The sequence below is a fragment of the Blastomyces gilchristii genome (genome assembly GCF_000003855.2).
Source record: "Blastomyces gilchristii SLH14081 genomic scaffold supercont1.17, whole genome shotgun sequence".
NCBI classification, from domain to species: domain Eukaryota; kingdom Fungi; phylum Ascomycota; class Eurotiomycetes; order Onygenales; family Ajellomycetaceae; genus Blastomyces; species Blastomyces gilchristii.
In genome coordinates, this window is record NW_003101666.1 from 786,651 (window position 1) to 800,230 (window position 13,580).

The window sequence follows — 13,580 nt, forward strand, 5'->3', positions numbered from 1 at the left end:
GCGGTGCAGATGGTAGTAGTCTCGCGAAATATCTTTAGGACGCGGAGATGAATTTCGTAATGGAAGTGGCGGTGCTAATTCAGATAGTTCGCCTCGTAGGAATCCCGCAAGTGGATAAACGAGTATAGACGTAGCGCAGGCCGTGGAAATTGAGAGATGACAAGCAGCCCGGGAGGTTCCAATGAAGCCTGAATTAATAAGGCGTTCTCTTCAGATCTGTCAGATCTGCCGCCCGTTCTGGTGTTGCGGGGTGGTCCAGTTGGCGGAGGGTGGTTGTTGCATGAAGGCAATGAAGGCAATCGGCGCATCAAAGGAATAAATATGATCCTCGTTGGGCCAAGACCAGCAACAGCGTCCATGCGCGGCTAAAACGCCCACCACGGACCAAGCTCCGGCCATTTGTTAAATAACAACCTGGAGCAAACTTTAGCTTTTATAAATATGCGCTCAACAGCTCTAACATCCGCGCTCACGACAACAACAACAACAGCCCTTCTTTTTCACCTATGCTTCATGCTATTCGCCTGCATTGCGTATTGATTTAATCCTCCTTATTTAATACCCGCTTTCCCTCTGAAACATCCGCTCGAAGCCAGCTCTTCCGGTTCTCACACAACGTCATTCAATACGCTCTCTCCGGATTTTGAGCCTACGCCTCCTATTTGCACACGAACACAACAATCAGATTGAGATAAACAGACTGCCTTGCTTTGGCTTTAAAGACTACTCTTTTCTCCGGGTCTGTCACTTGGTTGACCTAGTGAAACCTGCGTCTCTGGAAGACGACAGATATCCCTCTCTTCCGCCTCCTCTCGGCTTCCGTTTCGTTTCCTAGTAGTTTTATATACTCTTTTTTACGCCTCAAGCAATCATGGGCGGATCGATATCAAGATTACTGTCAGGCTTGTTTTGGACAAAGAAGGAAATCCGGATCTTGATTTTGGGGCTTGTGAGTATTGGAGAATCCCGTTTGACGGGGAATATACCGGATATTTTCTTAGATGAAGGGTTAACAGTCCCGGGTTTTTTTGGTTTTATTTAGGATAATGCTGGCAAGACAACGTTACTCTATAGATTAAAGGTATGGGTCCATATCTCCTTGTAGGTGTAATGTTGTATTGACAACATCTCTAATCTCCATCTAGATCGGCGAAGTCGTCACAACCATCCCAACAATCGGCTTCAATGTTGAATCTGTCACATACAAAAACCTCAATTTCAACGTCTGGGTATGTTTCTGGGCCTCTACTCCCCCCTCCATGCTTTTCTCCGTCTCCTTGCTTTTCTCCGTCTCCTTTTCTTCGCAATGCTTTCCACCCACCCCCTAAAATATATCTAACGCAAACGAAAATAGGACCTGGGCGGACAAACCTCCATCCGCCCTTACTGGAGATGTTACTATGCCAATACTGCCGCTGTGATCTTCGTCATTGACTCCACCGACATCGAACGGCTCGGGACGGCCTCAGATGAACTAGCCGCAATGCTGAACGAGGAGGAACTCCGCGATGCCGCGCTGCTCGTCTTCGCGAATAAGCAGGACCAGCCGGGCGCAAAGGGTGCTGGGGAGATTTCCGAGGCGTTGAAGTTGGGTGAGCTGCGGGATCGTAACTGGAGTATTGTAGCGTGTTCTGCTATTGATGGGAAGGGAATTGAGGAAGGGATGGATTGGTTGGTGGTAAGTATCATGGCCGATTCGTGAAACGGATTCCGAATGACTACTCTTACCCGGATAACTAATAATACTTTGTTTTCGTCATCTAGCAAACGGTTCAATCGGAAAATTCATAAGCAGGCAAAGAATTGGCGTAGAAACGGAACATCCTCATGGCGTTTCGGATTTCGGATTCTTTCTCTTTTTTTGTCCATTCGCTATTACATCCCTCTTCCCTTTTCTTACCTCATTCCTCTCTCTTTACCTCACAGCCTATTTTTCCATTCCCTTTGATACCTATTTGATAGAACTGAATACGAACATATTAGTCGCAACGACCCAACCCAACCCTGTCACCTATAATCTCCCGTTCGGCTAAGGTATGAGGATGAACTGCTCCGGGCGGTCGCTGTTCTACTTTTGATGGGTAGATATCAGTTTCTTCTAACGTCCTCTGGCTAAATCTAGCGGGGAATGAACGCTATTTCGTGAAGCCGAGGTGGGGTGGGAGAGGAGAGCTTTTGGATAGTTCCATGAGACGAAGAGTAATAGGTATATGGAGTAGTTATACAAAAAGTAAAAATGAAATAAGAGCGGAAAACTTCATAGGTAGTAACTTGATTCCTGCTTTTAAACAATAAAGGGACGAAAAGAATAACATATAACGTTACTAATTATTAAAGCTATGGGCGAGGTACGTTGACAAAAATATACATATACATGCAGGACAAGAAGACCCTTTCCACCATAAGGATTATTGAGGAACCAAATCGCATATAACCTCAAGGAGCACCATTAAGTATTAGATTAGCCCTTAGACAAAAAATAAAGGAGAAAATGTCAAAATTAACCGAGAACATTTTCGAGTAATACCATTCAAACTTTTTGTAAACGATTTTCAAGTTATTTCCCATTTTTTTTTTTTCTTTTTGCTCCTTGTTCACTTCTAGTAAAGCACTTTTGTCTCTTTTCTTTTCTTCGCTCTTCCGCTCTTTTCTGTTTTCTTTCGACTTGCTCGGTTCGGTATCATATCTTCTCTATGTCACCGCAGGGAAAGTAATTTAAAATTGGGAATATGGAAGTCCGAGAGTGTGTAACAGGAGGATGAGGAAAGTAGCTCTCGAAGTCAGGTTTTCGGAGGTAGGTAACGAAGCAGGGATAACTTAGAGGAAATGAAAAAAAATAAAATTAAGTTAATTGGGTACAGACGCCTTGCAGGTAAAATAAAACTATTAAGACTGGCGGAAAAAAAAAAAAATTAATTAAGTCATGGAGAGATTAAGAGAGAATAGAAAAGAGAAAATATTAATGTGTCCCAAAGCGAGGTGAGTGTTAAAATGAAATAAAGGGGGGAATAGCGAACACCAGGTCACACACGAAAAGGACATACTTGAAAAGTTTGTTCTGTGGTTGGCGTCGGTTGTGCATTTGTTGGACGGAATATAAAACAATACTACTGCTATGCAATGTATATAAATGATGAGCAAACTGGGCAAATCAGCAATGGCGATTGCATGATTATCTAGGTACTGCGACTGGACCCAGACGCGGTACGCTCTGTGGGGTTAAAGTTGACCTTGCTGGTCAGGTTGGCGGCACCGGCACCGGAGCCAGCCCCGGTCCTCGCTGGGACGTCTTGCATAGCAATATTTGCGTGTATCCTGGTACGCTCAGAAAATGTATGCTTGGCCTCGACATCGCCCCGTTCAGCTGCGATGGTTTCCTTTGTGGTAACGCGTGTTTTCCATGCTGGAGTGCTTGTGTTGAAGATATCTTCGACGGCTTCGAGGGATTTTCCTGCTGTTTCTGGGAAGGCGAAGAAAACGTGGATGGTCATTGCAGCACAGAAGGCGCCAAAGACTGGTTGTGCGTTAGTCTTTACGTATTTTAAAGGGGAGAGGCGAGAAAAAGAAAAAGATGGGGGGTGGGATTTTCTAGACTTACTCATATATGCCTTCCACTGGATATTTTCAAAGGCTGGCGGGACGAAGTAGGACAGGGCAAAGTTGAATATCCAGTTGGAGGACGTGCAAAGTGCGACAGCCTTTCCGCGGAAGCGGAGAGGGAACAGCTCCGGTGGATAGATCCAGGAAACGGGGCCCCAGGTCGGAGCGAAGGAGGCCACAAAGAGGAAGGTACAGGCCACGACAGCTTTGGCGGGGGCACCCTGGTTGACAGCCCATGATACTGCTTTGACTCCGTTGATACCCCCGGGCACATAGTGGCCGTTGGCTCCCATGATGCCGCCTGTAGCAAACATCCAAACACACATGAGGATTCCTCCAGCTAGGAGAGTGGGACGCCGGCCCCATCTGTCCACCCAGATAAGAGCGGGAACGGTCATAGCGACGTCTGAAAAGAATGGTTAGCTGAGAGTACCTTTGAGGGATATCTATCCTTTTTGGGGGCCATACTAATGATGAATTGAATCGAGGATGATACAAGCAAGGTGTTGCCTCTCAATCCAGCCATTGCGAATACGTAGGTAATCTAGGGCGAAATTAGTATGTTAACGAAGGGTGATTTTATTTTGAAATTAACGAGCCGCGAATATAGCTCGCCAATATAAACTGAATGGATTGTTTGCCTACATAATACATCATCACGTTCATACCGGTCAACTGGCTCCAAATCTGAGTGAAGACACCAACGTGAGTTCGGAAAATCATGTTCCGTTTGAGGAGATCGAAATAACTGCGCAGGTTAGAATCATATTTTGCTCTAAGTTATAGTGGGAAGGGAAGTCAAAATAAAGTATAGGGGTGCATACGTGGTCTCGTTAGTTGACTCCAGTTTTACGAAGTCGCCGATTTCTTGCAGTTCGGCTCTGACGAAGGGATGGTTAGCATCACCTTTGCCATGGATGCCGGCTATAATTCTTTCAGTTTCATTCCACTGGTTCTTTTTGGCAAGCCAGCGAGGAGATTCAGGCATGAAGAAAAGCGCAAAGAGGAGAAAGATGCCGGGAATCATTTGGAGGGCCCAAGGGAGTCTGAAGGCCGTTGTTCCGTTTGCTGGCCCGATGAATGTACACCCATATGACATATAGAACATAATCAAGATGCCTTTTGTTGGTTGGCATGTGTTAGTAGTCAATAAGGAATCCGGGAACTGAAAAGCGGCTAGACTTACCCCATGTGATAGCCCACTGTTGTGCGCCCACTAATCTGCCTCTTCGCGAGGGAGGAGCCAGTTCAGAAATGTAGACGGGGACTTGAGCAGAGCAAATACCAACAGCGAAGCCGTTGATAAAACGTCCAGCTACGAGCATACCAATATTTTGAGCCGCAGCGGAGATTATACTTCCGATAATCCTATGAGAGGAGGTAAGTAAAAACTCCCGTAGATTCTGTTTCAGGGATTCCACAAACCAAAATAAAGAGCCGACTTGGATCGATTTCTTTCGGCCAAGGATATCTGACAGGTATCCGGAAACAAGAGCGCCAACCCAGGAACCACCGGGCATGGCAGCGGTGATACCGCCTTGGGTAGAGGGTCTAGGGCCGCTACAGCGGGTACCATCCGGGTTGTCTGGGGTTATCACCCCGTAATAGTCTGGACCTTGGTTAAAGTAGCAAAGGTACTGTGAGGTCGAGATGCTGAACGGAGAGAGCGGTCAGCATCAAGGATGCACCGCAAAACTGGGCACTGTAACTAACATAGCAGACATAGAGCTGATATCAAAACCGAACAAGCCACCGCCGATCACGGCAACAGCCGCGATGGCATATATGTTCGTAAACTCTTTCATTTTGTAGAGTGCTGCCCAGGTGTCTGGTAGCTCAGTTTGTGAATTATTAGCAGCTAAAGTAGAGCTCTCGATGAGTGGGATTAGCAGAGAGAGCAAAGTTGAGGGCTACAAGCAGCGAAGTAGAAATTTGCGGCGGACTGAGGTATAGCAAATGATAGAGTAGTTTTGAAGTGCATGGAATATTCTGGTCATAGATGAGATATCAAGAGAAGTAGGTGAAGTAGAAGTTGTGAGAAGGAATCATTCTCGCGATCAGGTAGAGCTCTATGCATGTAACCTAGCGGCAAGCTGCAAGATCTCAGGCTCCATAAATGGGCGGACAACTAGATGTCAAAAGCTTAGCGGAGTTCCGCGGGGCCCCCATTCAGCGGACGTGGAGAAGCTATAACGCAAGGAAGGTTTGGGTGATCCCAAGTTAGAGGGTCATTCATCCCTTGCTAACTCGGGGACTTAACCAGAAGCTAATGTTGAAACCAAGGAATCGGCGTACCGAGATTCGTTCGATAAAGGTATATAAACCCTAAAACATTGTGATCTGGTAATTATTTTATAGTCCGGCGAATGTCCATATTGATGCATTCTAACGTTGAATCTGCGTGTCATTAGACGTGCCCTTAACTTGTTTTCGAAATACAAGCAAGGATAAATGCATTGTAAAAGTTCCAAAATAGTATGGAAAGGCTATTCGCTTGTTTTGGCCCCAGAGATGTAGTTAGTTTAGCACATTTCAAGTATGAATGGGGGGAAACTCCAGAAACGGATCGGGCAGCAATGATGGCGGATATCCCGCACAACTACAAATGCCATCCATTAACAGCCAATTCAAAGCCTCTCCCACACCTCTTGACTCCCATTTCAGCTTGATAAGTTCGAGGTGACTCTGGGTGACTACGTGATTCGTTAGGAGCGAAGTGGAACAAATCCCACCCTCTAGGTACTGAATAAGGAGGGAAGTCTGTGGGTCAATTTTAAGTGACAGGGATTCGTTAACTCTATGCACTAGGCGGCTGTCAGTTGAAAGTATCTTGCCAGCTGTTGCCGAATTTGAGGAAACAAGAGTTTAAAGTGCTGTTGATAAAAAGCTGAGGATGACAATGCCTGTGCACTTGAGGCTTACAACAAACTTTGGACTAACTGAATACATAACAAGCGATCGGCAACTAACTAAGCTAGTTAAGTTACTTAACTAGCCCTCAATAAGCCTCCATGCCAAGACTTCCCGAGTCGGCAAGCCGAACGGCCCCGGAGCTTTTATTTCGTCAACTTCCCCACACAATGCGTTTACGTCGCATAGGACCCTGTGAAGAATATAATCCGGCGGCGGCATTTGACTGCTGTTTTTGTCATACTACCATGAAATTACATTAAAAGGGGGGCATATTTTATCCACACGAAAACGAGGCCACCACAGAACTAAAAAACGTCAAAAAAGAAAAACCTTGTCCATAGACCATAGAAATCTCCTTGAACGGGGGTTATCATCCATCAAGCTGCTGATAGAAGCCTATACTCTCGTCTACACAATTAGTTATTGGACACCTTTTGCTGGTTCTGAACTTAAACGTCAAACCTTTCTCAAAAGCTTCTAATTTCATCAACCAATATTGGAGGGAGCCAACTTTTTTGGACGGCTGGAGGCCGATTTAGGCTATTGGAGCAGACGATACATAGCTATCCATGGATTTCAGTTAAACTGTGCCAATCAACTGTAGCTCTGATGCCTCTACAGATTGGTGGAACGGCTCTCACGGCCAGTCACAGAGACAAGACGGGTGATTCTTGTATTAATGAAAAGCTGCTGAATTTTAATTTAATTTAATTAATTAATTAATTTTTATTAAAAATTACTCGCGAAGTGCATTCATGCCTCCAGTATTCACCATCTCCAGCCAGACTGCAAGACAGATTCATTTCCTCAAGTCTGACAGAACTGGTTGCCAATAAGTAGAATTGAAAGAAGATGGGGTAAGGACTCTGCTATTTTCTGAGTATTTGACTATGCAAAAATTCCAGTATTTCCCTCCTCAAAGTGAAAGGAAAAGGGGATGGCTGAAACAGTAAACCAAGAGGGAATCAAACAGTTTAGTCCCAGCTCTCCTATTCCCAGGAAGAAGGAAAATTCCCCCTTCCCTCCTATGTGTCCCCTCCATCAAAACGTTCCCATCTGATCTCAGTGTCCTGTCCTTCTTGCGCTCGCACCGGGTGTACATCAGCAGTAGCATGATCCTGATTGGAATAAGTAGTGTCACCTCTTGAAAAGTGTCACGGGGTTAAATCTAGTATCTCATTAAGATACCTCTAATCCCATCCTAGATGCCCAAGGGTAATACAATGATTTTAAATGATTTCAAACCCTCTCTCTATACAATTATACAATCGTGCTCTTCAAAAAGGATTCCTGCAGCTCGGTAGTATGATGCAAAAGGTCGAGAATTTCAACGACCAGATCTCTCAGTCGCGTGAGAGACTTTTTGCTTAATTTGTAAAGCTTCATAGACAGAGAAGGCCAACAAGAAACAACAGTGAGCCATGGTCATAACCAGCCTAAGATCTGATTCTCACATGGTTCATAACCATACATGTAGCACAGGACCTATCCGATTGTGGATTATTAATATTGAGCATCATCCAGGCTGAATGACCCTTTATCGCCACCTGAGGACCCACTGCCGCTGGGGAGGGAAGAGCAATGCATCTGAGGTATCCATTTCTTCAACACAATCAAAACGCGTTTAGTTTTCTCTTGCCTCAAAGCAAACTGGGAGGCATCCAGGATAATTATGAAAGCTAGGGCTGGGCGGGCGGTAGGATGAGATAGCTCCATTAGGATCCATCGCTTAGACCGTATAGACAGGTTTTAATAATGCGATGACGGCGCCCTTGTGGGAAAAAGTAAGGAAGTTGTCCCTCTGGAAAGCGCAGAGCATTTTTGAACATACTGGAGGCTTTTTCTTTCTTGGCCCACATTCCTCAGAGAAGAGTTAGATCCAATGTTTTTGATCTGTAACGGTGAATATCTCAGTGTCGGGCGGTCACATCCTATCCTCGAGGTAATAATATGCTTGTTGATCTTGTAGATGGGCCCGCCCCACAGTGCCTGGAGATAGAAAGCTGATCTGCTTCGTGTTGGGCGGCGTATATCGCGCACATCCGGAGTAACTACTCATGCGCTGATTACCCGCGCTATCAGGGGGTGCTCAGCCCCATCTACTAAATAACTACCTGTGAAAAGTAACAGCCTTTTTGCTGTCCTAGCCATGGAGCGGGATTTTAATCCTACTGCTATCGGTTGATTGTATATAGCGTAATGATCAGTTTAACTGTACTGGCTTTGTCCATGAGAGAGTATAGATGTAATGAAACTTTTCTATCTCGACAAAACAACCTTGCAATTTGATTACAGCAGTCTATAGACCCCTCTCAGGGGATAGAGGCCCCAGGTATAGAAATCCCAAAGTATAGAGACTCTCTGGATATAGAGAACCCCCCCTGAATAGAGGCGGCCTGGATAGAGACCCGCTGAACCAGGTATGGTTCATTAAAAATAAGTTTAGACACTTCCGGGTCTAGAACTCCCCTGATGTGGGTCATTATTTCATCCAACTTCCAATGAGAAGATCTCAATTACTACGCATAGTAATACAATCAGTATCATCAATAATAATGTGTGCTCATCGTAATTAATGCTAATAATGTAGTATGAAATACCCATTTGACCCAAATGTCACTATGCTGCCGTATTGATGCAATCGGACCGGGATGCCGTATGGGGCAAATAAGGCCGCAAGCGTAGAGTCCCCATTCTCCCTGTATCAAACCCAACGGAAGTCCGCCGGAAAATGCAATAAATTCCTATATCCTGGCCACAAAGACCAATAGCTCTATCTAGCCATGGCAAATTCCCGCCCGTTGGCTGGAAGTTTTCTAGAATGTCCATGGCTAAAGTTAGCTCGCTTCCGAGGTAAGATTGATTCAACCACTGGCAAAGAGCGCTATTTTCCAGATGGGATGGCCTGAGATATCCAGGGTACTGACTCCGTGTTACCGATATCTCTATCTTAGCTAATTTTCGAATATTGTTGCTCCCTCCAACCAACCCTGGGCATATGGTCCATATGATAGAACAGCAGTGGAAGCTGTGGCAGCAAGGGGGCCGGTAGGTAAGCAGCCGTGAAGAAAAAAGTAGGTAGTAGTAGCAGTTAAGCAATCCTACATAAAAGTAAGTGGGAGTTCAGGGACAAGCAATCCTTGGAACATTTTCTTCTGACCTATAAGTTAACTAGGACTGCCGTGATTGGCAGGGTGTTGATGGCCCGTCAGCATTAGCCGACTGCGCTATGGGTCAATGCCAGGTGCGGGGTGAACGGGATGAATTACCCACCTAGGTATGCTCCTGAAGTTAACTAGAAACGAGAAGATGTTCTATTTTTGTATATCTGTAAACGTGGCAAGTAGGGTGCTGTGGCAAGAAAGCACAGGTATTTTACCAGATCTATGCTGAAGTATAGTATATAGAAACTTGGGGCGATTCCAACGGCTAAACGGAGGTACCTCCAGTGTTCAACCAAAATGCTAGGCGGCGCATGTAACTAACTACCTGTCTCAGGCTGTCTGTGATGCGAAGTTTTCCCCCGCAGCGCCAGCACACGACTCGACTGCCTGCTTGACTACCGGTACCCCACTCCCGGCGATCCCCAACAAACGCGGCTCTCGGCGATATGTCTGGAGGATGTTATGTGTGTTGGAGTATAGTATATAAAGACTCCCCCTTTCCCCTCCTTTCCGCACCGCCCGATCGTTCCTCTTCCCAATGTCTCGCTGCCCAAGGTTTGTATAGGTATCTATTTCCTGGCCTTTCGTGGCATCACATCTCGTCATCCCATCCTGTGACTTCCCATCCCCTTCCACCAATATAAGAGGCAATCTACTGTAACTATCAAAGCTTCTCTACTGTCTCATTATCAATCCTGTAGACATCTAGTGTCACCAACACCGCCATCATGGGTGCTGACGATAAATTCAGTATGTACTCTCTACATCCCTAGCATGGCCCCCTATTTAGCCCCTATACGCTTGGGCCTAGACATACATACATATATCTATGTGCTTGTGTAAAAGGACCAGCAATGAGTGCAGGATCAGGGGCTAACCGATATTCTTACCTACCATATAGACACCTACCGCTACAATGAAACTCCCACCTACACCACCTCCAACGGCTGTCCGGTATATCTTCCCATCTGATATCATGAGCTAACCGTCTATATCCCACCGGAGAGAAGAACTTATAGAGACGTACAATAGAACCGTGGTAGTTAGCTTGATGCTGACTATTGAACGATATATAGGTCATGGACCCTGAGTCCTCCCAGCGCGTTGGACCGAATGGACCCTTGCTCCTCCAAGACTTCCACCTGATCGATCTCCTCGCGCATTTCGACCGCGAGCGGATCCCGGAAAGAGTAGTCCATGCCAAGGGGGCAGGAGCCTATGGTGAATTCGAGGTGTTGGATGATATCAGTGATATCGTAAGTCTAAACTACTCCTATGCTCAACAGTCAGCTGCAACGTTGCGGAGATATTGTGCATTACAAAATAAAGGTCTAACGATTCCCTTTAGACCACCATTGATATGCTGAGGGGTGTCGGAAAGAAGACGAAACTTGTTACCCGCTTCTCTACTGTCGGTGGAGAGAAGGGATCCGCGGACAGCGCTCGTGATCCTAGAGGGTTTTCCACCAAATTCTATACTGAGGAGGGTAACTGGGACTGGGTCTTCAACAACACCCCAGTCTTCTTCTTGCGTGATCCCTCCAAGTTCCCGCTCTTCATCCATACGCAGAAGAGGAACCCACAGACCAACCTGAAGGATGCCACGATGTTCTGGGACTACCTTTCCACCCACCAGGAAGCCGCCCACCAGGTCATGCATCTCTTCAGCGATCGTGGCACTCCTTACTCCTACCGCCACATGAATGGCTACTCCGGACACACTTACAAATGGATCAAGCCTGATGGAACCTTCAACTATGTCCAGATCCACTGCAAGACGGACCAGGGCAACAAGACCCTCACCAACGAGGAAGCTACCAAGCTTTCCGCCGATAACCCCGACTGGCACACCGAAGATCTCTTCCGCGCCATCGAGCGCGGCGAATACCCATCCTGGACCTGCTACGTTCAGGTCCTCAGCCCCGAACAGGCCGAGAAATTCCGCTGGAACATCTTCGACCTGACCAAAGTCTGGCCGCAGGGCGATGTGCCCCTCCGCCGCTTCGGCCGCTTCACCCTAAACAAGAACCCGCAAAACTACTTCGCCGAGATCGAACAAGCCGCCTTCTCGCCCTCCCACCTCGTCCCCGGCGTCGAGCCCTCCGCAGACCCAGTCCTCCAATCCCGCCTCTTCTCCTACCCAGACACCCACCGCCACCGCCTCGGCGTCAACTACCAGCAGATCCCTGTCAACTGCCCGCTCCGCGCCTTCAGCCCATACCAGCGCGACGGCGCCATGGCCGTCAACGGTAACTACGGCGCCAACCCCAACTACCCCTCCACCTTCCGCCCGCTCGCCTTCTCGCCCGTCAAGGCCAGCCAAGAGCACGAGCAGTGGGCGGGAGCGGCCGTGTCGAAACAGTTCCCCGTCACCGACGAGGACTTCGTTCAGCCAAACGGCCTCTGGCAGGTCCTGGGCCGCCAGCCGGGCCAGCAAGACAACTTTGTGAAGAACGTCGCGGTCCACTTGTGCAATGCGCAGCAGCGGGTGCGCAAGGCTACATATGGCATGTTCACGCGCATCAATGTGGATCTGGGTAATCGCATTGAGAAGGCTACGGAGGCGTTGGTGGCGGCGCAGGGGCAGGCGCAGTCGCGCCTGTAAATGTGGGATGTTTCTGTCATTTGCCTGGGCCGTGGGGTATGGGGATTGAGAAGAACGTAACTGGTTAAAGTAGAAAAAGGGTCTGGTTGTTACATTTGCAAATTTTTATATATATTTTCTTTGTTTTTTCTCTTTCAAATGCCTGATACCTGCTAGGATGAAGTGAAATTTTTTTAATATGAGAGAATACACCATGAAGCTAGAGGATTAGCTGAGTTAAAAATTGACTGTGATAAAGTGTTTCACTAATTCATTTTCCGCTGTTCTGGTCAGTTGAACTTACAGCAGCATGGTGGTGAGCTAACTAGTTACCTGGTAAGAAAAAAAACTTTGCCGGTGTGGCTGGCTGACCCAGGGTTCTGGGTGGGACTTCCGTCATGCAACTGCGGGCCGGTGGAGGAATGTTGTTCTCACTGTGATGTCATAGAAAGCTGCAATGGCCTGTATAAGTAGTCACCACTCATTAAGCAGGCAATTACAGCTTCAATTGCTGCAATACAACAAAACACTCCTTCATGTAAAAATATAACATAATTTATCTCTCTCTGCAAAGATTCAGTTCTTTTTTATTTACAATTCACATTCACTATAAATATGCAGTTCTGCAAATCTTCTGTTTTCTTTTATATGAACACTTACATAGCTATAGACTTTTATAGTTCTTATAGTCAAAGAATTGATTGTAAATATTTACAAATCTTCTACTTTCTTTCATATGAATGTAACTACAAACTCTTACAGTTTTTACAGTCAAAGACTAAACTGTGAACATTTGAAAATTTTTCTATTTTTTTCTGTATGAATAAAGTTACAGACTCGCCTCGGTAGCTGAATGGTTAATGCAGCCACCCGGTAGTGCCTTGGCGTGGGAAACCAAGGTGTGCAGGTTTGAAACCTGCAGGGGATATATTAAATCTGGAACTCAAGCACCTCAGGTTTCTAATAAATACAGAGGTGTACAAATCACTTTAATAAATCACTTCATGTTTCTGAGCTGAGAAGTTATTATCATATGTATTTAATTATCACTTCTTTGTATTTTTCTATGTTCTTGTTATCTTGACATGATCTTAATATCTGTATTTTCTCCTGTATAATGAACACTTAACCTGTATTTAACATCACACAAGAACTCATTATAAGCTTCACTTGTATATAAGTATAATGAAAGAATAATAATAATAATAATAATAAGTTACAGACTCATACAGTTCTTACAGTTAAAGAATTAACTGTAAATATTTATAAATCTTCTATTATCTTTTATATAAATATGACTACAGACTTATACTGTAGAG

The 13,580-nt window shown here is 45.8% G+C and overlaps 3 protein-coding genes across 4 annotated transcripts; 2 read left to right on the forward strand and 1 right to left on the reverse strand.

Annotated features, from left to right (window-relative positions):
• Nucleotides 1–119: 119 nt before the first annotated feature.
• BDBG_07105 (ADP-ribosylation factor-like protein 1) lies at nucleotides 120–2,559 on the forward strand. The gene is made up of 5 exons (XM_002622548.2): nucleotides 120–949; nucleotides 1,043–1,081; nucleotides 1,146–1,229; nucleotides 1,355–1,678; nucleotides 1,765–2,559. The coding sequence occupies exons 1-5, from the start codon at nucleotides 872–874 to the stop codon at nucleotides 1,789–1,791; spliced, it is 552 nt and encodes a 183-aa protein (XP_002622594.1). The 5' UTR covers nucleotides 120–871; the 3' UTR covers nucleotides 1,792–2,559.
• BDBG_07106 lies at nucleotides 2,248–6,486 on the reverse strand. Of its 2 annotated transcripts, XM_031722939.1 has the most exons (9): nucleotides 6,201–6,486; nucleotides 5,314–6,086; nucleotides 5,026–5,253; nucleotides 4,787–4,968; nucleotides 4,425–4,719; nucleotides 4,246–4,348; nucleotides 4,069–4,144; nucleotides 3,599–4,006; nucleotides 2,273–3,514 (listed from the first exon to the last, which is right to left on the reverse strand). In XM_031722939.1, exons 2-9 carry the CDS (start codon nucleotides 5,403–5,405, stop codon nucleotides 3,177–3,179), a joined length of 1,722 nt encoding a protein of 573 aa, XP_031579972.1. In that variant the 5' UTR covers nucleotides 5,406–6,086; nucleotides 6,201–6,486; the 3' UTR covers nucleotides 2,273–3,176. The 2 variants fall into 2 exon arrangements, with proteins under 2 accessions (XP_031579971.1, XP_031579972.1); XM_031722938.1 differs by having other exon boundaries at nucleotides 2,248–3,514; nucleotides 5,314–6,486.
• Nucleotides 6,487–10,009: 3,523 nt separating this feature from the next.
• BDBG_07107 (catalase) lies at nucleotides 10,010–12,894 on the forward strand. The gene is made up of 4 exons (XM_002622550.2): nucleotides 10,010–10,427; nucleotides 10,579–10,631; nucleotides 10,754–10,933; nucleotides 11,026–12,894. Exons 1-4 carry the CDS (start codon nucleotides 10,406–10,408, stop codon nucleotides 12,280–12,282), a joined length of 1,512 nt encoding a protein of 503 aa, XP_002622596.1. The 5' UTR covers nucleotides 10,010–10,405; the 3' UTR covers nucleotides 12,283–12,894.
• The last annotated feature ends 686 nt before the right edge of the window (nucleotides 12,895–13,580 follow it).